The following is a 23,398-nucleotide window of genomic DNA, read 5'->3' as shown; positions in this document are numbered from 1 at the left end:
AGAGAGCAATATCCTTTGGCTCCTACTACTGGGGTGGTTTTGTCACTCACTGGTATTCTCTGTCCTGGGTGGCACAAATGGTTCATGCTCAACTTCTAACCAAAAGGTTAGTGGTTTGAAGCCACCCAGTGGTGCAACGGAAGAAAAATCTGGCTATCTTCATCGGTTAAGATTGTTGTTGTTGGGTGCCATTGAGTAGATTCTGACTCACAGTGACCCCATAAGACAGAGTAGAACTGCTCCATAGGGTTTTCTTGGCTATAATCTTTAGGGAAGCAGATCACTGGGTCTTTCTCCCACAGTGCTGCTGGGTGAGTTGGAATCACCAACCTTTCGGTTAGGAGCCGAGCACTTAACCATTGCACCACCGGGGCTCCATTCTGTTAAGATTACAGCCAAAAAGCCCTATGGAGCAGTTCTACTTTGACACATACAGGGTCATCATGAATCGAAATGGACTTGACAGCAACAGGTTTTTTTTTTGGCCTTCTCTGAATCTCAGCTGTGCCTGGTTAATCATGTGTCTCTTGTCTCTAGGAGTGCTCCCGCCCCAGCCCGTTGCTGCCCAGCTGTTGGAACACTTTATAACACCAATACACTTGAGTCCTTTAAGACTGCAGATAAGAAGCTACTTTTGGAACAAGCAGCAAACGAGGTCAGATGGAAAAACACGTGTCTGTCATGCTTTCCTTGGTCTCGGCAGCTGTGGGGTTTCTGATCAGGGCCACCAGCCTGTCATAGAAATGAGTATGCATTAGGGACTTGTCTTAGCCAGTGCTGGTATAACAGAAATACAACAAATGGATGGCTTTAACAAAGAGAAATTTATTCTCTCACAGTCTAGGAGGCTAGAAGTCCAAGTTCAGGGTGCCAGCTCCAGGGGAAGGCTTTCTCTCTCTGTCGGTTCTAGGGGAAGGTCCTTGTCCTTAGTCTTCCCCTGGTCTAGGAGCTTCTCAGCACAGGGACCCTAGGTCCAAAGGACGCGCTCCCCTGCTGGTTCTTCATTCTCGGTGGTAGGAGGTCCCCATGTCTCTCTGCTTGCTTCTCTCTTTTATATCTCAAAAGAGACTGACTCAACATACAACCTAATTTTGTAGCTTGAGTCCTGCCTCATTAACATAACTGCCCCTGATCCTGCCTCATTAACATCACAGAGGTAGCATTTACAACACATAGGAAAATCACATCAAATGACAAAATGGTAGACAGTCACGTAATACTGGGAATCATGGCCTAGCCAAGTTGACACACATTTTGGGGGAACACAGTTCAATCCATAACAGGACTCAGAAGTGTGTATGGGTGTTGGTTTATTCCCCCACAGGGAATACTCCCAACTCCCTCCTTCTATGTTGGTGGGAAGGTTGAGGGAGAAAACTTCCAGGCTCCCACCCGGGGATGGGGTAAAAATTAATGGCAGGGCAGTGGTTGAATCAGCTTTGCTGCTGATCCTCAAGTAGGCACTCTGAAGCCATTCAACCTCTATCTGAGACTTTCTGGATGTATTTGGGGACCCTGTTCTTTGTGCCCCTTGGAGAGGCTTTACAAGTCCTAAGCACCATAATGCATAAGAAATCATCAGATAGTTTCTCCATAACCTTTCAGGCTAAATCTAAACTACTTAGTCTTATTTTCACTACCCTTTATAACCTGGCCTCGGCTGGCCTCTTTGCATGCTGTAACCCAGCCACAGCAAACCACTTCTAATTCCCCTAACCTACTCTGTGTTCTCTCCTCTATTCTTTGGACATCATGTCTCTCTGCCTGGAGCGTCTTCACATTTGAGTCAGAGGAATTAAAGTGGGGAGGGTGAAGGGGGACAGCTTATCCCAGTCCTCTCTAACTACCTGCTTGAGTGGTCTTTACACTAGTCTTAAAAAAGAAGAGTCTTATCTATTTGGGTGCAGAAGTGAAAGAAGGAAATCTTCCGCCTTTGGTCCTGAGGCAGGCTTCTCTGACCTCCTCCGTGATGACTGCAGCCAATGGCTCAGGTGGTGATGGTCATTTTTCTTGGCCTATCGCTTGACTACCCCTAGGCCTTCTCCTTTGACTGCACATTTTAAAAGGGAACCTCCAGAGAGTTGAGTCAAGCCTCAATATATCATCTAAAAAAGCAGGTTGCTCCTCACAGGAATCCCACCCCATGACCAGGGCCCAGACTTCGCTTGGTAGTTCCTGGGCCCTCACCCCCACTTCTTTCACGGCTTATCAGAGTGGGGCCTACTCTTCAATGGTCCCACTCCTCCAACCCTATTATTTCAGTAGCAGAAACTTCCTTCTCTCTACTCATTTACCTCTTAGACCCACACTGTGGAATGGGCCTTATGGGCTCAACTTAATTGTCTTGCTTAGCGACACAAAGCAGAGCAACTAATCTTAGTTATTAAAACATCTTATAAATCAGCAGCTGCTGGCCAGGACCAGCTGTTACTTTTGCTTTGTCAGTCATGGTACTTGCTGAGGGTACACAAACTTGAAGTTTGTCCTCCTCTCCTCATCTCGCAGGGCAAGATAATCCAAAATAAGACATTAAGAAATTCTCTATACATAGTTCAGTTCACTTTTTCTAAGAACTCTCCCTGACTCTTTGCCCTCTTACCTCTCCAGCTGAGTGTAGTGTTCCTCCCAGGAATTCTGGAGTCCCTTGGTGGTGCAAATGGTTAACATGCTCAGCTGCTAACCGAAAATGGGTGGTTTGAGTCCACCCAAAGGGGCCTTGGGAGAAAGGCTTGGTGATCTGCTTGCAATAAATGAGGAGTTGAAAAGCCTGTGGAGCACAGTTCCCCTCTGAAACACATTAGATCGCCATGAGTCAAAGTCACAACTGGCTTTTGCCCCCAGGCATTCTACATACCACTTTTGATGGCAAATCCTGTGTCATGTTGTACTCCTTGGGACTGTGTCCTTTGTTTCTGTAGCTCTGATGCACCTGGGATAGAGTAGACAGTAAGTAAATATTGGTTGAAGGAAATGATTAAGGCATGAAAATGGCCTGGCTGTCTCCTCTGATGCTGAGACCCACGAGAGGAGTTTTCTGGATTGTTTCATTCTCCTCAGAATCTGAGGGGAGCAGGGCTATGGGAGAGGCAGTGTGAAGCGGACAGAGTAAGGTTATGGCCCACTTCGTTTTCCAGAATGAGTAGTGCCAGGCCTGCAGGGAAACGCAGTGTTGGGCTTCGTAGCTCCATGTTTCTCTTGGGGATGAGAAGCTCCGGGATGCTTGATAAACCACCTTGATGTGTTTCTTTTCTTCTGGCAGATATGGGAATCAATAAAATCGGGTGCTGCTCTTGAAAACCCTGTGCTCCTCAACAAGTTCTTCCTCTTGACATTTGCAGTAAGTAAATGCACTTTCTGTCACACTGAGACTAGTGAAATCCCCTGGCTCAACCCAGTGTACCAGCAGCACAGTCTGCTCTCCTCTCTGAAGCTCTTAACTTGTGGTATTCAAGTTGGATGATCGTTTTATCAGCGGCCAGATGCTGGTGTTTATTCCCAATGCAAAATAAATTCTGGTAGTAGCTGCAGTAGTTTATCTAACAGGATGGCCCAACTCTTGTTATTCAGGACATGATGAAGGCAGGTTCAGGAAGCGGTGATTTCATTGTTGCTAATGGGGGGGCAGTTCTACTCTGTCCTATAGGGTCGCTATGAGTCGGAATTGACTCGAAGGCACTGGGTCTGGCTTTAATAACTCCACAGCAATGGGTTTGGTTTGGGTTTTGGTTAGTGTCTTTGTTAAAAAGTAGTCCCGCGGAGCTCCATTTCCATCAGTATAAGGAAAGATGGGAGTCTCTGGGATCAGCCATCCCCAGGGGGCTTCTGGATTAGAGGAGATTTTGCTATGTGGCTTGACCACCTGGTTTTTTTTTTTTCTTTAAGAAAGATAGAAAATAGTGTTTTATATACATGAGATTGAATTAAAATGAACATTAAGGGCAGCCTTGATGAGGAAAAGAGACCACAGTAGAGTATCATCTACTGCCTAAAAAGTGGGGGTAATAAGTTAGAGGGAAGGACCTGGCCTCGGTGGTAGAGATAGTGGGGAAAAGGTGAGGGTTGATTGTAGAGATGACAGGTGCGAGTGCACACACATGCACACATACATGAGACACATGTATATGTGCAGGTGTGTGGGTATTTTATATATCTATATGTAGCTTATCTTTTATAATTATGACAACTATAAGATTTTCTGTCAGGTATGTGTTCCATAGACTCCGGTTGTACAGTTAGGTTTTTTCCAATATTCACTATTATAAAAAGTGCTACGGTGAAAAATATTGGTCATAATGATTTTTTTTTTTCCTGCTGATTTTGTTTAGAGTAGGCATATGAATTATTGATGTGGATATGTATGAAGTGTGTTGGTTCACCACAGCTTCGTCAGCTTTGGGCATTAATCCTCCTCCACACATTTTTGTTTTCCACCAAATTGTAGGTCTTGTCTTTCTTCCTCCCCCAGGAAATAATCCTCCTTTTTTCCTAAATGCTGCCTCCCTGGTTTACTGCCCAAGGCAAAGGAGGGGAGAATGTCAGAGGGTGGCTATCTATTAGAAGCTAGTTATCTTTACTTACCATTGTCTTAAAGGGTATGCTAGGTACTTTTTAGGCCTCTGGACCACAGAGATAAGGCGTTAGTTTAGCGTCAATGTGGGTCCCTTTTGAAATGGGTGCAGCTCAGCAGACCGGAGTTGGAGCCTCGTTATTGTGCAGGTTGAGCATTCTGTTAGGTGATGCTTCCTGGATGTGTCAGTTTTGTAAGCACTTGTTTTTTTTCTCTCCTTTATTTCTGTGAAATAAGGCATGCAAGCATAATTATGGGTTTCCTGTGTGATAGGGAACCCTGATGGGTTTGTTTTGGTTTTTCTGTGTCATATTTGGAAAACCAGAGGTTCCCCACGTAACCTAATGGAAAGACACCAGCAATAAATTGTCTACCTAGTACTCAGTGGCATACTGTCATGCCACAGATCCGTGGTGCCAAAGTGCCACTTGCCTCATGGGTGGATTGTATTTCCAAATCATATTTCTCAAAATCCATTACCAACCAAAAATTTAAACACACTCAATTATTGCCTGGTGGAAACCCCAGGTTCTGCTCGGCGTGACTTGTCTCAGCCAATAAGCGAGAGACTGAGGTAGGAGAATAGAAAGGTGCCTTTATTTAGTTGTGCAAGGAAAGGAGACAGGTGGGGCTGTTGCCGCCAAGACTGCTCAGCAGGGGCGAGGGGCAAGGTTACTTTTAAGGGGTTTACAAGTAGGAAGTTCATACAAGTTACATCAGCAACATTCTTAATCATACTATGCAGGCGCAATGCAGTTTACATATAACTTCATGCATCGCATGTTCAGAAAGTGGCAGCTAAACTCCACCCAGAGGCGGAGAGATTACTATGCATGAGGTATTTAATGAGCTAAAAGGTTATCCTGAATGTAATCATGGCACCTAAACCAGTTTCTGCCAATTTCTTTTAGTTTGGGGGCAGCAGTTAAGGAGAGGGGAACCAAGATTTTAATGTAAAGTTACAGGGCATGCCAAGCAGAAGAATCAGGATTCTAATGTAAAGCTCTGGGGTGTTACAAGCAAAGGAGCCAGGATTCTAATGTAAAGGTACGGGGTGTGCCAAGCAAGCTGCTTGAGGCAATGGAATTTTCTGCAGCCTGGGGACCTCTGTCTTACAATTAGTCAGCATGCATTACAGTACTGGAAACACATGCCATCCAAAATAAAAATAAAAATTAAGGAGAAAAAAATGTAGTAATGAAAGGGTTATAGTGCTTTCTACATAATAGTGGGGGAGACAAAAATTGCTTACATTCTTCATCAGATTTGTTGCTGTTAGTGGCCATCAGGTTGAATCCAACTCATGGCGACCCCACACGTGCAGAATAGAACTGTGCTCCATAGGGTTTTCAAGGCGGTGACCTTTCAGACGCAGATCACCAGGCCTGACTTCCAAGGTGCCTCTGAGTGGGTTTGAATTACCAACAGTGACTTAACAGAGTGTGCTACCCAGGGATCCTTACTAGGTACGATTTGACCTTGAGAATTTGTCTATAAATTTGGGTAATTTTGTAGGTTCTACACCTGGCTGGATGTAGGAAGAGTTAAATACCTCTGGTTTTGTTACTTGAACATCGATACATTTTCTATACCAAGGATTCTAATCCGTAGAACATAATCAACCATGTGCTTTTAATGAGATAAGTAGCAATAGATCTTACTCCAATTTTAAGACATTTCTTACAGTCAGTATGTGCATTGGCCTTTTTGCCCTTTTAACTGAGCGTCCTTAGCCTGGCTTGAAAATAAAAGTCTGTATCTTTTGAAAACTTCAGACACAAGGAGCTTAGTGTTTAACTTAATTGAGGTCCTTTGTATCCTGAAAAGAATCCTAAGCAATTCAAGCCTTTTGACTTTTGAAGATGACCTGCTAAAGCCTCGTGGTAGAAATTGTGAAGTCCTTGATCTTGAATTGTTTAACCTTTTACTAAAGATCAGTCGTGACAAATCATGTAAAATCAAAGAGATAATATTCTCTGGAGATATTTTTGCTTTCCCTTCTGCTGTTTTTAGGACTCCAAGAACAGAGACTTCGTTAATTTCAATTTTGTGGCTTGTCTTGCCATCGTCAAAAGGGAATGTGCTCTTAGCTGATCAATTAATGACAGAATTAGAGAGTGCAGAAACTCTAATTACTTGACTTTCTCATCTGAACACACATTTATATGTAAATTTATATTTAGAAAGTTATCTAGTATGATTCCATTTATATGAAAATCCAGAACAGGCAAATCCATAGAGACAGAAGGAAGCTTAGTGGTTGCCAGGGCCTGGGAAGAGGGGAATGCGGGTGGGGGTGTGGCGGGGGTAACTGCTAATGGGTATGGGGTTCCTTTTGGGGTGACAAAAATGTTCTTGAATTAGTGGTGATGGTGGTACAACCTTATCTATATATGAGAAACCACTATATTGTGCACTCTAAAGTGATGAATTTTATGGTATGTGAATTCTGTCTCAGTAAAAGAAAAAAATCATCTAACAACCACTCAGTTTTCATTCTTAGCAGATTCAAGAAGACATATTGATTAGCCAAATAAGCTGCGTTAGTGGTCAGTGGTCACAGATGGTGGGGGATCTGTCAGACGCCCAGGTAACTATATGATCCTACCACACAGGTGTCACACCACAAATGCTCGGGGAATCCAGAGACACAAGCGATCTGTCTGAGTGGGAATGGTGTCATAATGTCAAGGACAGCTTCACAGATCCTGTCCCCTGAATTCCTTCCTCTGGTCCAGGAGCAGTCAGATACCCCTGTGAAGACGTAACCTCTTATATCATCAGTGCTCCTTAGTACTGCGAGCCTCTTCTGTGACAGTTAATCCTGTCCTCACTTTGTCTCTGTCCTGTGCATAGAGTTCATTTTTGTGGCCACTGTGCATTTTGAATGCCTTCCACCCTAGGGGGCCCATCTTCTAGCACTATATCAGAAAATATTCTCTTGTGATCCACAGGGTTTTCATTGGCTAATTTTTGGAAGTAGATCACCAGGCCTTTCTTCCTAGTCTGTCTTAGTCTAGAAGCTTTACTGAAACCTGTCTACCATGGGTGGCCCTGCTGATACATGAAATATCAGTGATACAGTTCGCAGCATCACAGCAACAATACGAGCCACCTTAGTATGACAAACTGATAAATGGGTGAAGGTCTTTGTATGTAGAAAGTGCTTAGTAGTTGTTGAATTGAATTTCACCAATGAGAAATTTCTGAAAAGAGCATTACCTTATTTTTATGCAAATAACGAGCACTTTCTGCATTTGTTTGCCTGCCACACAAATTTTATTAAGTGCATTATGCTATTTTTTTTTTTTTTTACAAAACCATGTAAAAGAGGATTGGCAAGATGTTTGTGAGGGTGCATGGAGGGTGGGAAGGTGTGACCAGCAAACAAACGTAGAAGGTGCGTGTTTTTTGCGTAAAAATACGGTATATTATCTCAGCCACATACAGGTGTGTAATTAGCACAGCTTCTTTCATAACAGGCTTAATTTATTTGATTGTGAAGAGAGTGATACTCTGTTTTGGAGTCACGCCTCTATAGATGGCACGTTGAGTTTGTATGATACAGTGGGAGAAAGCTCCAGTTTTGGATGCAGAGTGCTGATTCCCTCTCTACCACCTTCCAGCTTTGTTTTGTTATCCCCTTCTAATCTTCAGTTTTCTGTTTGTAAGATAGAGTGCTAATAGCTACCTCCCAGAGTGGTTTTGTGTATTAAATAATGGTGATGATAATGTCAACCACTTAATCAACATTTTCTGTGTTAGCAAGTGGCCAATAAAATATGTCTATCACGGTAATATTACTGTTTGTTATGCACATGAGAGAGTACTTTGGAATAAAGATAGGAACTCCGCATTCTATCAAGAGTTCTATTGAAGATGAGAATATTTGATAAGCTAGTCATATTTTGTGTCTTAAGTTTTTCTGTCTTAAGTGACTATGAGAAGTTGTATTAATAGGTGCATTTCAGTTTAATTATTGATGCCACTCTGCTTTCTTTAATCTTTGTTGAGGAATTTGTTGTTGTTGTTAGTTGCCATTGAGTTGATTCCAATTCATGGCAACCCCATGTGTTGCAGAGTGGAACTGCGCCATAGAGTTTTCTGGGCTGTAATCTTAACATTAAGGGAGCCCTGGTGGTGTAGTGGAAACCCTGATGGCATAGCGGTTAAGTGCTACGGCTGCTAACCAAAGGGTTGGCAGTTTGAATCCGCCAGGGGCTCCTTGGGAACTCTATGGGGGAGTTCTGCTCTGTCCTACAGGGAGGCTATGAGTCAGAATTGACTCGATGGCACTGGGTTTTTTGGTGGTGTAGTGGTTAAGAGCTTGGCTGCAAACCAAAAGGCTGGCAGTTCGAATCCACCAGCCATTCGTTAGAAATCCTATGGGGTCGCTATGAGTCAGAATCAACTTGACAGCAGTGGGGTTTTTGGTTTTGTTCTTAACAGAAGCATATCACTAGGCCTTTCTTCCGCGGTACCACTGGGTGGGTTCCAATTTGCAATCTTTAGGTTAACAGTCGAGGACAAACCATTTGCACCACCTAAAACACAATTCACCAATTTTAAGTGGATATGATGGTGATTTTTTCCCATCCTCCTTCCTCCCACACCTTCTTATCTTCCCACCATTGGATCTACCTATTCCAGCTATTTCATATAAGTGGAATAATGCAGTATTTATCTATTGGTGCTGTTCTAATATCCTATTTTATATATTTTTTTCTAGGATCTGAAGAAATATCACTTCTACTATTGGTTTTGCTACCCTGCCCTCTGTCTTCCAGAGAGTATACCCCTCATTCAAGGGCCAGTGGGTTTACATCAAAAGTTTTCACCAAAACAGGTATCAAAAAATAGAACAAAATGCAAGTAAAGTTGGGTTTGATGTGCACAAGTAATGCACATTTCTAGTTCATTCTGAAGACAGATGGGCACTACTTTGGATGAACAGGTGGTGACTGTGGAATCCTTCAAAGGTGGTCCTAGGAGTAGACTTATTTATAAAATGGTTGTAAAATCACTTTGAGGAAGTAGGGAACAATATTTTTTCCAGGTTTTCAGTGACACTCGGTGACCTGCTGTGCCAATAGGGAGAAATTATAGAAACATTTTAAAAGACTGCAAGAATTTACCAAAATGTGGTCTCCACTTTCAATGTGGAGAAACATAGCAATATACTTTGAGAAGAAGACTTCTTCTTTCTTAAGTACGTAGATAGTAAACTCAGTGCTCTGCTCTCTGTTCTGCCCCAGGAAAGGAGCCAGAAATCATGACAACTGTTTGTTGAAATGCAGAAGTGCCCACGAGTGCCTAGTATCTTTACAGAGTCTTTGAGACAAAATAGAAGACATCCTTCTACCCTCGTACCAAGTTGCAGAACTTCTACATCAGGAGTGGGGCATGCAGAAATAGTCTTTGCAGCTTAAGAAAGACAATTCAGTCATTAGAGATGACCCTGAAAAGAACAATGAAAATAGGCTGGTAGAAGAGAGACCCTAAACGAAAGAATTCCGGTTGTTGTTAAGGCAAATGTTGAGTGGCAAGGGGATGTAAATTCATGAAATGTATCAATTACTAAAACACTGAGTACTGAGTCCAGGGAGCAGTCCTTAGTGGTAAAAAGAAAAAAAAAAAAGTTAGTTTTCAGACAAATCAAAAGTAGTAATTCCCAAGAAGAAATATAGATGGAGGAAAAAAGATGGATGAAGATGAACTGCTAATGGCTATGGGACTTTTATAAGGAGGGACACAACCCTGTGTTTTTCCTAAAAACCATTGAACACTTTAAATTGGAGATTTGTACGGTATGTGAATTATGTCTCAATAAAGTGTTTTAAAAAAAAGGTTATGGAAAAGTAAAATTGGTAAATACTAGAGTCATGTTGGGTAAAATTCATAAATGGTAGATTTGTGTTGCGTTATTACAGGAAAGAATGAATGGATACCTTTTTAAACCTTTGCGACTGACGTCACAGGGAAGAACCGGGCTATACCATATGTTGTTGCTTTGTGCCCCTGTCTACAACACAGTACCGGGCATGCTGAAAGTGCTGTAGAAGTTAAGTGGTATGATTTGGGGCACATTTATGTATGCAGGTGTGAGTTGTCATTTCCAGTCTTCTGACTTTAAGATGCCTTTCCCCTTATGTTAATTTTTAGCTAGAAGTAGGTTTGTAGTTTTCTGGAAATTAACTCAGTGTTTTCTGTTTTCAGATTAAAGCCCTTGAGCATGCATATGATGATCTTTGTCACACAGAAGGAGTCACAGCCCTGCCTTACTTCTTAATCAAGTACGATGAGAACACAGTGCTGGTTTCCTTGCTTAAACACTGCAGTGATTTCTTCGACAGTCAAAGGACAAAGGTCAGAGAAATTTTGAGTATCATCTTATTATCCAGGAAAAAAAGATCTGAAGTTCACTTTATGGCAGGCCACTGCAAAATTCAAACTCTTGTAGATTTTCTTAGCCATCCGTAGGATGTTTTCAGCATTTTTTATCTCCACCCTCTCCCACCCTGCAGTTCCCAAATCAGCTCCCCCTGCAGATGTCCCTACCTCTGGTACACCTCAGAGCGGTTTTGTGTTTCTCACTTCCTTTTAGTGATAAAGTTTTTTCAATTTTTCCTTCCTGGTGTATTTTACATCCTTCCTTCATGTCTGTTCCCCGAGCTACTAGTGCAGTTCAGGCCTGGTTATCTCACTCCTGGACAGGTAGATTCTTCTTGCTTCCATCTTGCATACTCCCACTATAGAAATATCTTCCTCTAATACTCAAGTTCTTCGTGTCATTCGAATAAGAGCCTAATGGTGTCTTCCTCCTGGCCCCAAGTTTCCACTCCTGCCTCGTCTTTCACTTTTTTCCTTGTAAACCATTGCTCCAGCTAAGCTTGTCTGTTTTTCACCAGCCACCTCCCCCCTCGACCCCATCAAGTACCCCTAGGACTTTTTCTGTGTGTCTGTTTTTGCTTATTTTATATCATCATCCTGAAACATACTTACCTGTGAGAATCCTAAGAACCTCTTTCCAGTTAATGAAATTTTATCCATTCCTAAGCTCACCTTAAATTCTACCTTCACCATGAAGCCTTCGCTTATGGGTGTGGCCATGTGTGATCTATCCCACCTCCCAGCTCACTGCACTTATTACCTGATCCTCATTTACTACTCCACCACACGTGGGGTTGCCTTGAGTCAACAACTAACAACAAGCCTTGTACAAACTATATTTTATGCCATATTAGAATGTAGGCTCTTTGAGGGTAGGGAACATGTCTTATCTATCTGTATCTACATAGTATGTAGCACTTGTCTTATTGACATTCCAAAACCAAACCCACTGCCATTGAGTCAATTCTGACTCATAGCAACCCAATAGGACAGAGCAGAACTGCCCCATGGGGCTTCCAAGACTATAAATCTTTACCGAAACAGACTGCCACATCTTTCTCCCGCAGAGCAGGTTTGAACTGCTGACCTTTTGGTTAGCATACTTCCTCAAATAGGGTAGTATCTTGGGAAAGCCTGGAATAACGTGGCACATATGTTGAGAATGTCCTTATGGACCAGAAATTGTAGGTTTAATCATACCTGCTCTCAACTAAATTAAGGTCTTCTAGGGGAAAAGAGACCTGGACTTGTGGAAAGTTAACTAGAAATACAGGTGACGGAAGAGAAGTGCCAAACAAATTATATAGGGGATGTTTCAGTTGTTGGTATACCTTGTCTTGTTCTAGAAAGAATCATCAGAAGCTGGGCAGATTGATGGCCTTGTAGGAGTTTAATAGCCTCCTTACCTGTGGTCATGAATTTTCCCATCATCCTTCACACTCCTGCCCAAATGCATTTTCTAACATGTAAATTTGATCCACCACTCTTCTACTTAAAACCCTTCTATGGTTCCTGTTGACTTCAGGATAAAGTCAAAACAACTTTGCTTGGCTTTTAAGGTCTCTTAAAGTCTGCTTCTGCTCATTTCTGTAGCCTCATCTCCTGCTGTCCCCCAAGAGCCTGTGCCCTGGCTACAACTGTGCCCTCCAGACAGCCATGTTTTCCCTTTGTCTCTGCCCTCAGACATGCCTTTCCCCCGTCTGCCTTCCTTCACCTGCCTGGTGCTGCACTCACCTTCAGTGTCTTCCTTGTGCTGTAAGGAGAAGAACTGAATTCCTTAATGTGGCATCTGAGAATCTACATGGCCTGGCCCCTGTGTATAGCCAGCTCCAATCTCTTCCATGCTCCCCGTCACTTCGCACCCCTGCCACACTGGCCTTCAGCCTCCTCATGTGTGCTAGGTGCTCTCCTGCCACAGGGCCATTGCACGTGCCTTTTGCATGGAACCCTCCTCTCTCCTTTGTCTTCTGCCTCCCCACACCACCTTAGCTTTGCCTAGTTAACTATTTTCTCTTTCTTCATATTTGAGCTTAATCATCATTTCCTCAAGGAAATCTTCCTTGACCACTGTAAGAAGGTTTCTTCTGTCTGTTAGCCATTGTTAATAGCATTATGTCTTTCTTTGTAGTATTTAGCACAGTTGCAATTTTACATTTTCCTTGGTGATCTTTGATTAGTAACTTTTTCTCCACGAGGGCAGTTACCCTATCTTTAATTTCTCACTGTTGTATCCACGTTACTGAGTATCATGGCTGGTGTGTCAAATATGATAGGATAAATGCATGTATGATGGTTTGGACATCACATGTGTGAAGCACCTGGCACAGGGCCTGGCACACAGTAGGCCTTCAGTAGGTTGCTCTTAGCATGGCTCATTATGAGGGTTCTCTTTACTGTGAGTATTTTGATGTCTGATTAAGGCCATGTAGTTTATAAAGGCTTTCCCAGATTGTTTATACACCTAAAGTTCATGTCTGGCATGAGTCACAAATGTGGTTATGCCCTGACACGAGATAGAATATGGGGAGGTGTGTGATTTGCAATAACTAATTTAGAGCAGTAGTTCTTAATTTGGGGTGAGGGGTGTGCAAATACATAACCTCAGAGAATTAGCTGGAAGCAATGGTTCCACACTCCAGAAAAATATCCATATACACCTAATGTCAAGGTATTCACGTGGTTCTCTATCCAATATCGGGGGTTTCCAGGACACTGAAGCCCATTCATGGATCCTCTGGGTCCCTGGCTTAGAGGAAGATGAAGGGAAAGTCAGGAGCTAGCCTGCCAGCGAGGGAGCCTATGGGATTGCTGAGGTCAGGAGGACAGTGGCCCATCTCTGGTCCAAGCCAGAGGCATTGCTTACTCATGTCTGGAGCCATGGCTTGGCTGTTGGGAAATGGATGCCTGCCCCTGGAGAAGGCATGCTATCACCTAGCCACCAGCAGCTGCAGCTACCACGGACTGAGGTCCGACTTTGTACTAGGCACAGAGCTGGTCGCTCATAGGCATTATCGCTGATCCTGATGCTACCCTGCAAAGTGAGCAGAGTTATCCTCATTTCACAGATGGGGAGAATGGAAGAGAGGTTAGGGAATAGAGGCCTCTTTACATGTGACTAATCTTACCTCCTGCAGTCAGAATGCTTCCCATAATGGAAAAATAAGCACCCATTTTTCTCTCCCTGTAGTCCCTGGGTGGTGCAAATTGTTAATGTGCTTGGCTGCTAACTAACATGCTTGGCTGGTTGGAAGAAAGGCCTGGTGATCTGCCAAAAAAACAGCCATCGAAAATCCTGTGGAGCACAGTTCTACTAGGACACATGGAGTCTCCATAAGTCGGAGTTGACCTGATGGCAGCTGGTACTGGTTTTTCCTCTCACTAGCTCACAGCATGTTGGGATAGAGCAGGAAGGTCAAACTTCAGGACCCAGCTGCAACTTAATGAGCCCACCCCTCTGGGCCTCAGTTTCCTCATTGTGTGTTAGTGTTTGATAATGACACCCCTTCCTCATAGGTGGAGCCCTGGTGGTACAGTGGTTAAGAGCTCCGCTGCTAACCAAAAGATCGACAGTTCAAATCTACCACCTGTTCCTTAGAAGCCCTTGTGAGGCAGTTCTGTTCTGACTCGTAGGGTTGCTATGAGTCAGAATCGACTCAATGGTAATGGGTTTTTGGGGTTCCTGATAGGTGGTTGTGAGAATTAAGAGATGTTAGATACAAACAGGCTTTGGTAAGTTTTACTTACGTGCTACAATTGTTCCTGCTACAATTTCTTAGAATGAATTTTATTCTAAGAAAATTGTCATTTTCAAAGGAAAATTTTTTTCTGTGAACTAACCTCAGTCCCCAGCTCTTCTATAAAAGTGCGGTTTTGATGCCCTGAGTTATGCTGCTAACTCTGTCTTTCCCAAGGAAAAGCAAACTTTCTCATCTCTTTGCTTTTCAAAAACCCTAGAGAAATGAGGAGTGGTCTACCTTCAAAGAGACCACTTTTGAGATTTGCAGGGTTATCAGTTCAGCAGCCCCGGTGCATTCAGGGAAGCTGTACCGCTTCACTGAGGGTGCTGTGTTTAAACCGAAGCTTCATAGCAAATGCCGTTTTGATTGGTTCCTTCCCATTCCTTGGATAACTTATGGCTGTTAATGTGATTGCTTAATGGCCATTTTTTGTGACCACAACATGTAGTTAAAAACACCTGTTACGTTATGACTCAGTGCTCATATTTATGTGTGGCTTTGAATGTATGTACATATACATATATGACTGAAACAAAGCTTTCACAAAATAACACTTGACTAGGTGCAGTGCACTCTATTTTCTATCTTATGCTGTTTTATCTTTTTGAAAAATGCTAGTTGTGATCCACTCAGTGATTTAGGACTCACAAATGGCTTGCCTCCTGTTGTTTGGAAAATGCTGTGCGACTGTGTATTACTATTTTGAGAATACTGGCAACTAAGTGCTGTGCCCTAGGGGGTGCCATTCATGATTTTCATTGCCGTCTGCATCTTCTTGTTTTTAAAAATCTCACAAAATTCTTCAGCTAGTGCTTTAAGTTTTTGTTTTTTTTTAATTAAGTAAACATTTTATATATTTCCTGCTAACTGTTTTCTGTGCATTTTTTTAGCTAAGATTGTACTATATGGTTTTATTTTTCTATTTAGCATTTTAGCATAATAGTATTGCACTCTATGCGAACACCCATAAACACCCTCCTCCTTCTCTTTTGGCTTGATTTAAACCTAATCAGAGACTGTAAATAAATATTTACTGTGTCTATTAAGGTAACAACATGAAGTAGCTGCTTTTGATGGAACTCCGTTTCCTACCCTCTTCCCCAATACAGGTATCAAAATAATCCCCCACGTGTTTTAGGTACTACTTGTGGTCAGCACACATATTTCTGCAAAAATTAAACACACTCAATGTTGCATAAACATGCTTTTTAATGGATGAATGATAGTGTCTTTTATCAATTTTTTTTTTTGACATTCAGATTTCTCATATTTCTTTACTATTAGGAGCATCTTTGTGCATGAAATCCCCTCCCTCCACTCCGTATTTTCAATTTTTTCCTAAGATTTCTAGACGAAGAGTTACTGGGTTAAAGAGTTGCAGCATTTTAAAGTTTATAATTAGTCGTGTGCTGGTAAAGTTTTAACAACCAACTCTCGGGGGGAAGCTGTTATTTGCAGTGTTTCTTTATTTCTGTGGTGTCATTACTCCCACCATGGCCAATTTCAAGCTACCAGCATGAAGTCACAGAAGACGGAATTGGGGAGAGATACCCACAATGGACTCTCATAAGCCTGTACGAACTGGCTCTAGCACATCTCTGCTTATAACTCAGGTTGCACCAGAGCTGTGCCAGTTTGCTCTCCTGCCAACTGCGTACCCTCATCGTCACTGCATTTTATACATTTTTACACATTTAGGTTGGAAATGAGTCTTGTATAAGCTTTTATTTCCCTCAGTAAAAGGTGGATTCCATTTATTTGGGTCACAGTGACACTACATTGCCAGTTCTGTGATTACATTGAAAAACAACCCATCTCGCCATCTCGTTGTCAGTCTTTTAGGAAAGCTTGTTTGCTTGATTCTTCTATTTTCTCCAGAGCAGTTATTGAAGATTGGATGTTTGAGAAATATTCTGTAATTTCATCATTAGCCTTTAATTCCAGGGTTTTAAAGTCTCTGGACAAGAGTAGTGGTGAAGGAGCAACAATTTGAATGCTATCAGTTGGGCTCTTTGTTCACTTAGTGACTTCTTTTTCATCCTGACAGCTGTTTGTGGCATTGCAGCACATTAGATAGTTGTATTTTTCTCCAGACTTTAAAAACTTGTAATCTCCCTCGTGCATTTCCTGTTGCATCAAGTGCTTGGGTGACAAAGAGAACCATTTGTTAGAGAAGCGTGCTTTATGGATTCCTTGTGGAAATTTCTCCAGCTGAAGACACTCAGGTTGACCATTTTGCCCTCTTTTCTTTTTCACATTGTACATTTCCAGCAAATTGCTTGATGGACTGTAGCCAAATCATGACTGGACTGCTTCAATGAGTTATTGCTCTCAGCCAAGTAGAATGGAATGTTGATTTCATAAATGGACTAAACAGGTTTTTTTTTCAATTACCTTTTTCTTTTTTCTGCTGATCTGTGTTATAAGAGGACGTGATTTGCCAAAGTTCACGCAATGACTTCATGGCAAAGGAAGTAGTGGAGCCCAGAGCTCTTAGCCAAGAATTATTTCTCAATACCATTAATTTTTTTTTTTTTTTCTGTTTATCCATATAGTATAAGCTGGCTTATATTGTACCAACTAATTCCTCTAATGATTGAGGTTCCTGGTTTGGTTCCAGAAATACTTGAAGATTTTGGAGTCACTTTTGAATTGTCAAAGAAAGATTAAATTATGTCCAACCTTGTGTCAAATTGATTCTGTCATTTTCCTATCTATGCTGCCTCGTACAGGTAGGAGAGTGACAAGCTGGCCTTCCTTTATGGGTAAATGATAGATTTTCCTTTTTAGCTAGTCATTCTTGTTCTATAGCTTATGTTATGCTAGGTCACGTTTCTCTAAGAAATAGATTCCTGGTCTTTTCTGCTCAAAAAAAGTTTTTTTTTTTTTTTCCTTATTACCTTCCTACCTCATTGCCTTTGCACTTAATGTCAGAAATATGCTCGTTCTTTGAAATTAGACATCCACATATGGTATCTAATGTATCATTTTAATTTATATAATTCAAATTTCATTCTAATTTATATACTTTGCCTTGTCGTTTAGTCCAAATGCCATATTTGCAGATGGTCAAACTAAGACCCAGAAAATATTTGATAAACTAGAACTTATTCCCTTTTTTTCTCTGCCAGTTTTAAGAAAAGGTAACCTTGAGACTGATTGAATTAAGCAAAGAGGTCAATGAAGTTACCACAAAAGCATTTATTTATGTTGTTGCTGTAGTTACCATTTGTTGAGTACTTGCTGTGTTCTTGGTTCCTGTGCTGAATGCAGGTAAGAGTCATCCTTATTCTTTAGAGGAGAAAACTAAGGCATACAGAGGTTAAGTAAATTGCTGAAGGTCACACGAGAGTAAGTGCCACAGGACAGTGGAGAAGAGCCAGGCTTATGGAGTCACATTTGAAAACTGAAGCCCAGCATCTCCGTATGGATAGCATTTTCTGGATTGATAACTGTCTAGCTTTTTCCTACATAACCCATTAGGTAGCCTGTAGACACCCCGTGAGCTTGAGCCTTCCTATAGTCTGTTGTTTTGTACGTAGGATTTTTTTTCTCTTTAATGTTCTATAAGGTTCTATAATTCTGAGCCGGAAGGAATCCTTTGAGATGAAGTGATTTGTCCCTTCATTTTACAGGTGAGAAAGGAGCTTTCCCAAGGTCTTGGCTAATTTTCAGAGGTAGATCATCAGGCCTTTCTTCCTACTCTGTGTTAGTCTAGAAGCTTCTCTGAAACTTGTCCACCATGGGGGACCTTGCTGGCATTTGAAGTACTAGTGGCATAGCTTCCAGCATCATAGCAATGCACAAGCCACCACGGTATGACAGATTGACAGACAAATGGTGGAATGAAGAGTAACCCCAGAGATAAAGGTTTTTTTTTCTTTTGTGTATAAGACCGCTCTCTCCAGTAGTTCCCAAATTGAAGTCCATGGAGCAGTCCATCTGCATCGGGAGCTTTTTACAACTACAGATTGCCAGGCAACCCTGAGTCAGTAGTAATGGTGTTAGTAGCCATTGTTTATTGAGGACTATGCACATCCTAGAAACCCCGATGGCGTAGTGGTTAAGTGCTATGGCTGCTAACCAAAAGGTCTGCAGTTCGAACCTACCAGGTGCTCTGTGGAAACTCTATTGGGCAGTTCTACTCTGTTCTATAGGGTTGCTTTGAGTTGGAATCAACTCGATGGCACACAACAACAATGTGTATCCTGGGCATATCATGTTCAGCATTATCTCATTTAACCCTCACTACAACCCTGTTATTTTCCCCATGATTCAGATAAAAACTGAGGCCTGAAAAGGTTAAAAATTTCTCCGAGTTTAGTCATTTAATGAGGAGCAGTACTCAGAATAGTCTCTGTCATCTGTAGATTTAAAAGCTGTCTACATGATGACAATGATGTTTTATTTCCCTGTGGAGAATGAAATCCTCTCAAATGAAAGTATCCTACATTTCCTGACAGGATGACCGTAAATATGAATCTGTTTGTATTAAATTAAATATGAATCTATTTGCTTGCATTTAAAACATGAAAATGCGTCTAGATAGAAAAGGCTTTGGTTTTAGGAGTAAGAACACATTTCATATAATGGAGAAGGCAGTGGATGTTTTTAAAGAATGTTTTTGAAATAATGAAATAACTATATGATAAGAAAATACGAAAATTCATTTCCAGAGATTTATTGAGCACAAATGAAGACTTGTCTTTCAGCAGGAAATAGAAGGTGCCATATTATCGATACAGTGGAATGCCATTTTTTTTAACAGTGGTTGTAGAATGACATTTATTGACGTGGGCGAGAGTTCACAACATAATAAAAGATATAAAAAGTGTTTATAGCATGATCCCATTTTTGTGTAAAAGTTATAGTAATAAAAATATACTTATGTAAAGAATAATGTTTGGGAGGTCGTACACCAAGCTATTAATAGTGGTTGATAGATGGTGAGATTATGGTTACTTTTTTTTTTTTTTCTTTTTAAAATCTAAATATTGATTAAGCACCTGCTTTGTGGCAAAAAAATTTTTTTTTTTTTTGTGGTTGACAGTGTACTGAGCATTGTAGGAAATAAAAAGGAAGTGTTCAGGCTGACCCCACTCTTACTGAACTGGATCTAGATTAACCAAAAATACATTAGTCATATTTTTATTTAACTCATTTGTTGTTTTTGTTGATAGGTGGTTCCTACTCATAGGCACCCTATGTATAACAAGAACAAAGCACTGCCCAGTCCTGCGCCATCCTTGCAGTCGTCGCTATGTTTGAGCTCATTGTTGTAGCCACTATGTCAATCCATCTCATTGAGGATCTTCCTCTTTTTCACTGACCTTCTCCTTTACCAAGCATGATGTCCTTCTCTAGGGAATGGTCCCTTTAGGTAACACATCCAAAGTATGTGAGATGAAAACTTGCCATCCTTACTTCTAAGGAGACTTCTGCCTATATTTCTTCCAAGATGGATTTGTTCATTTTCTGGCAGTCCATGGTATATTCAGTATTCTTCACCAACACCAGATTTCAAAGGCATCATTTCTTTTTTGGTCTTCCTTATTCATTGTCCAGCTTTGGCACACATATGAGGCAAGTGAAAATACCATGGCTTGGGTCACGTACACCTTAGTGCTCAAGTGACATCTTTGCTACTACTCCTATTATAATGTATTATAATGAGTGTGCAAAGACCTGGAGTTCAAAAACCAAAAGGGAAGAACACATTTGGCATTTCTCAAGCTGAAAGAATTGAAGAAAAAATTCAAGCCTTGAGTTGCAGTGTTGAAGGACTGGAGGAAGACTCATTAATAACTAGCGATATGCAGATGACACAACCTTGCTTACAGAAAGCAAAGAGTACTTTAAACACTTACTGATGAAGATCAAAGACCACAGCGTTCAGTATGCATTACACCTCAACATAAAGAAAACAAAAATCCTGACAACCGGACCAATAGGCAACATCATGATAAATGGAGAAAATATTGAAGTTGTCAAGAATTTTATCTTTCTTGCCCATGGAAGCAGCAGTCAAGAAATCAAACAATGTATTGTATTGAGCAAATCTGCTGCAAAAGACCTCTTTAAAGTGTTAAAAAGCGAAGATGTCACTTTGAGGATGGTGAGACTTCATCTCACATACTTTGGACATGTTATCACAAGGGACCCATCCCTGGAGAAGGACATCATGCTTGGTAAAGTAGAGGGTCAGTGAAAAGAAGAAAGACCCTCAAAGAGATGGATTGGCTGCAACAATGGGCTCAAGCAATGATTGTGAGACTGGCACAGCACTGGGCAGTGTTTTCTTCTGTTGTACATAGAGTCGCTATGAGCCTGAACTGACTTGACAGCACCTAAAAACAACACTCTTACAAAGGAAACCTGTAGGTTCCTGCCAGTCATCTTCCCTCCTTCCTTCCCTCCCTCCTCTCGTCCACCCACTCATCCATCCATCCATCCATCCATCCGTGTACCTACCTATCCCCCACCTTCCCACCCGCCCATCCACCCCCCCACCCATCCACCCGCTCACCTGTCCATCCGTACATCTGTACATCCATCCATACATACATCTTTTCATCATTCAGCAAGTGTTCACTGAGTACCTGCTGTGTGTGTCTGAGCTGATCATAGAGAGATCTCATTGTCTTCTTTCTTTTAAATAAACTCTATTTTGGAATAAATTTAGATTTACAGGAAAATTGCCAAGTCAGCGGAGAGAGTTCCCATATACCCTCATTCAGTTTTAGTTTTCTTTAATGTTATCACCTTACATTATCATGTACTTTTGTCAAAGTTAAGGAACAAAAATTAATATGTTACTATTACCTAAAATTCAGACTTTAAAATTCAGACTTTATTCAGATTTCACTAGTTTTTCCATTAATACCTTCTTCTGTTCCAGGGTCCACTCAAGGATACCACATTGCATCTAGCTGTCAGGTCTCTTTAGTCTCCTCTAGTCTGTGACAGTTTCTCACACTTTCCTTCTTTTTGTTGACTTTGACAGTTTTGAGGAGTACTGGTCAAGTATTTTGTAGAATGTTCATCAATTTAGGTTTATCTGATGTGTTTCTCTTGATTAGACTGGGCTTATGGATTTTTCGAAGAGTACCACTGAAGTTAAAGTACCCTCGTCATCACATTGTATCAAGAGTACATGACATCACTGGTGATGTTAACCTTGGTCATTTGGTTAAAGTAGTGCTTGCCAAATTTCTTTTTCTACTATAAAGTTACTACTTTGTTTTTTTTTTTTTTTTTGGAAGTGAGCCCTTGAGTCCAGCTCACGTTAAAGAAGTGGAAGGATTAAACACCACCTCCTAGTGGGGAAGCATCTACCTATATCGTTTGGAATCTTTCTGTAGGGATGAGTTGTCACTTCTCCCATTTATTTTTTTGTTCAGTTATTTATTGGTATCAGTATGGACTCACATATATTTATTTCATAGTTTGGTTTATAATTCTATACTACACTATTTTGTTGCTCTAATTGTTCTAGCTTTGGCCATCGGGAACTCTCTCAGGTTGGCTTCTGTGCCCCTTTGACATGCCCCCAGGCTTTTGGTTTGTGAGTACTTCCTACTTCTAGCACTACAAGAAGATGCTCCAGGCTCATGTTATGTTTTTCCTGCTTCAGCCCTAGAATCAGCCATATCTCCAAGGAACCCTGATTTCTTTTATTGGAGAATGGTATTTAGAAACCAAGATCTGGGTGCTGGGTGCTCATTGTTTTCTGAGAGGAGGAGAACAAAAAAAGTGAAAAATGTTGTATATAATATACAAAGAGCAATGGAAGCAGAAGGGTCAGGGTGACTACTTCTACTTTGTGAATTCTTCACTAAAATGGTATTTGGAGTTGAGTAGAATTTTCCAGATGGAGATGAGAGTTGGTGGAGTAGAGGAGGGAGGAGATATACGTTAACAATATCAAGGGTAAAAAAAAAAAAAAAAATCCAGTGCTGTCAAGTCGATTCCAACTCATAGCGACCCTATAGGACAGAATAGAACTGCCCCATAGAGTTTCCAAGGAGCACCTGGTGGATTCGAGCTGCTAATCATTTGGTTAGGAGCCGTAACACCTAACCACTATGCCACCAGGGTTTTCATATCAAGGGTCCCTGTCCTTTTAATGTGATCTGACTGTAGACTTACAATGTAGTGACCCTCCTTTGATTTTTCTCATTATGTAAAAATTGGCAGTTTTCACAGATCATAGTCCTTTAAGTAAGGATTTTCTCTAAGTAAACCCTGACAGTTGACTGTCCTCCTCCCTTCCCTATCTTTCTTCCAGTCGTACTTCTAAATGTATCTAGTTCTTAACGGTATTCCAGGCCAAGTGCAAGACACAAAGGGCCCAGAGAAGAATTTGACAGCTGCCACCATGACAAGTTCTACAGTATGAGATCCTTCTGCTTCCTTCTCTTCCCCTTAGCCCTTCATCAAGTGTTTAATTTTTAATGCTTTGCAGAACAGCATGAAAAGGGACAGGGAGGTATTAGCAATGTCTGTATTGTGAATCTGACATGATTCTTGTCTTACTCTGAAAGTCTTTTCTGTTCATAGATAACTGTTGGTGTATATGACCCCTGTAACTTGGCCCAGTACCCTGGATGGCCTTTGAGGAATTTTTTGGTCCTAGCAGCCCACAGATGGTATTTACAAGTGTGTGTGTCTGTCTATGTCTATATGTTTTTGACAATGTATCTGC

At 41.4% G+C, this 23,398-nt stretch overlaps 1 protein-coding gene across 19 annotated transcripts in view; it reads left to right on the top strand.

Moving 5' to 3' along the window:
• ATG7 (autophagy related 7) overlaps positions 1-23,398 on the top strand; it is a 299,990-nt gene that overhangs the window by 38,793 nt on the left and 237,799 nt on the right. For 17 of the 19 annotated variants that reach the window (XR_002785715.2, XM_023547914.2, XM_023547908.2 and 14 more), the window contains 5 exons: positions 538-655; positions 3,260-3,337; positions 9,297-9,413; positions 10,784-10,933; positions 23,254-23,354. Coding sequence is in view for 16 of the 19 variants with exons in the window: in XM_023547914.2 (XP_023403682.1) it covers positions 538-655; positions 3,260-3,337; positions 9,297-9,413; positions 10,784-10,933; positions 23,254-23,354 (564 nt within the window). In the remaining 3 variants the exon portion in view is untranslated. Of the gene's footprint in view, positions 1-537; positions 656-3,259; positions 3,338-9,296; positions 9,414-10,783; positions 10,934-23,253; positions 23,355-23,398 lie in introns of those variants that run through there. The other 2 variants (XM_064274878.1, XM_064274886.1) reach the window with 2 other exon arrangements.

This window comes from Loxodonta africana, chromosome 22 (genome assembly GCF_030014295.1).
Source record: "Loxodonta africana isolate mLoxAfr1 chromosome 22, mLoxAfr1.hap2, whole genome shotgun sequence".
Taxonomy (NCBI): Eukaryota; Metazoa; Chordata; class Mammalia; order Proboscidea; family Elephantidae; genus Loxodonta; species Loxodonta africana.
Note: the sequence above shows the minus strand (reverse complement) of the source record. Positions and strands in the feature narration are given on the sequence as shown.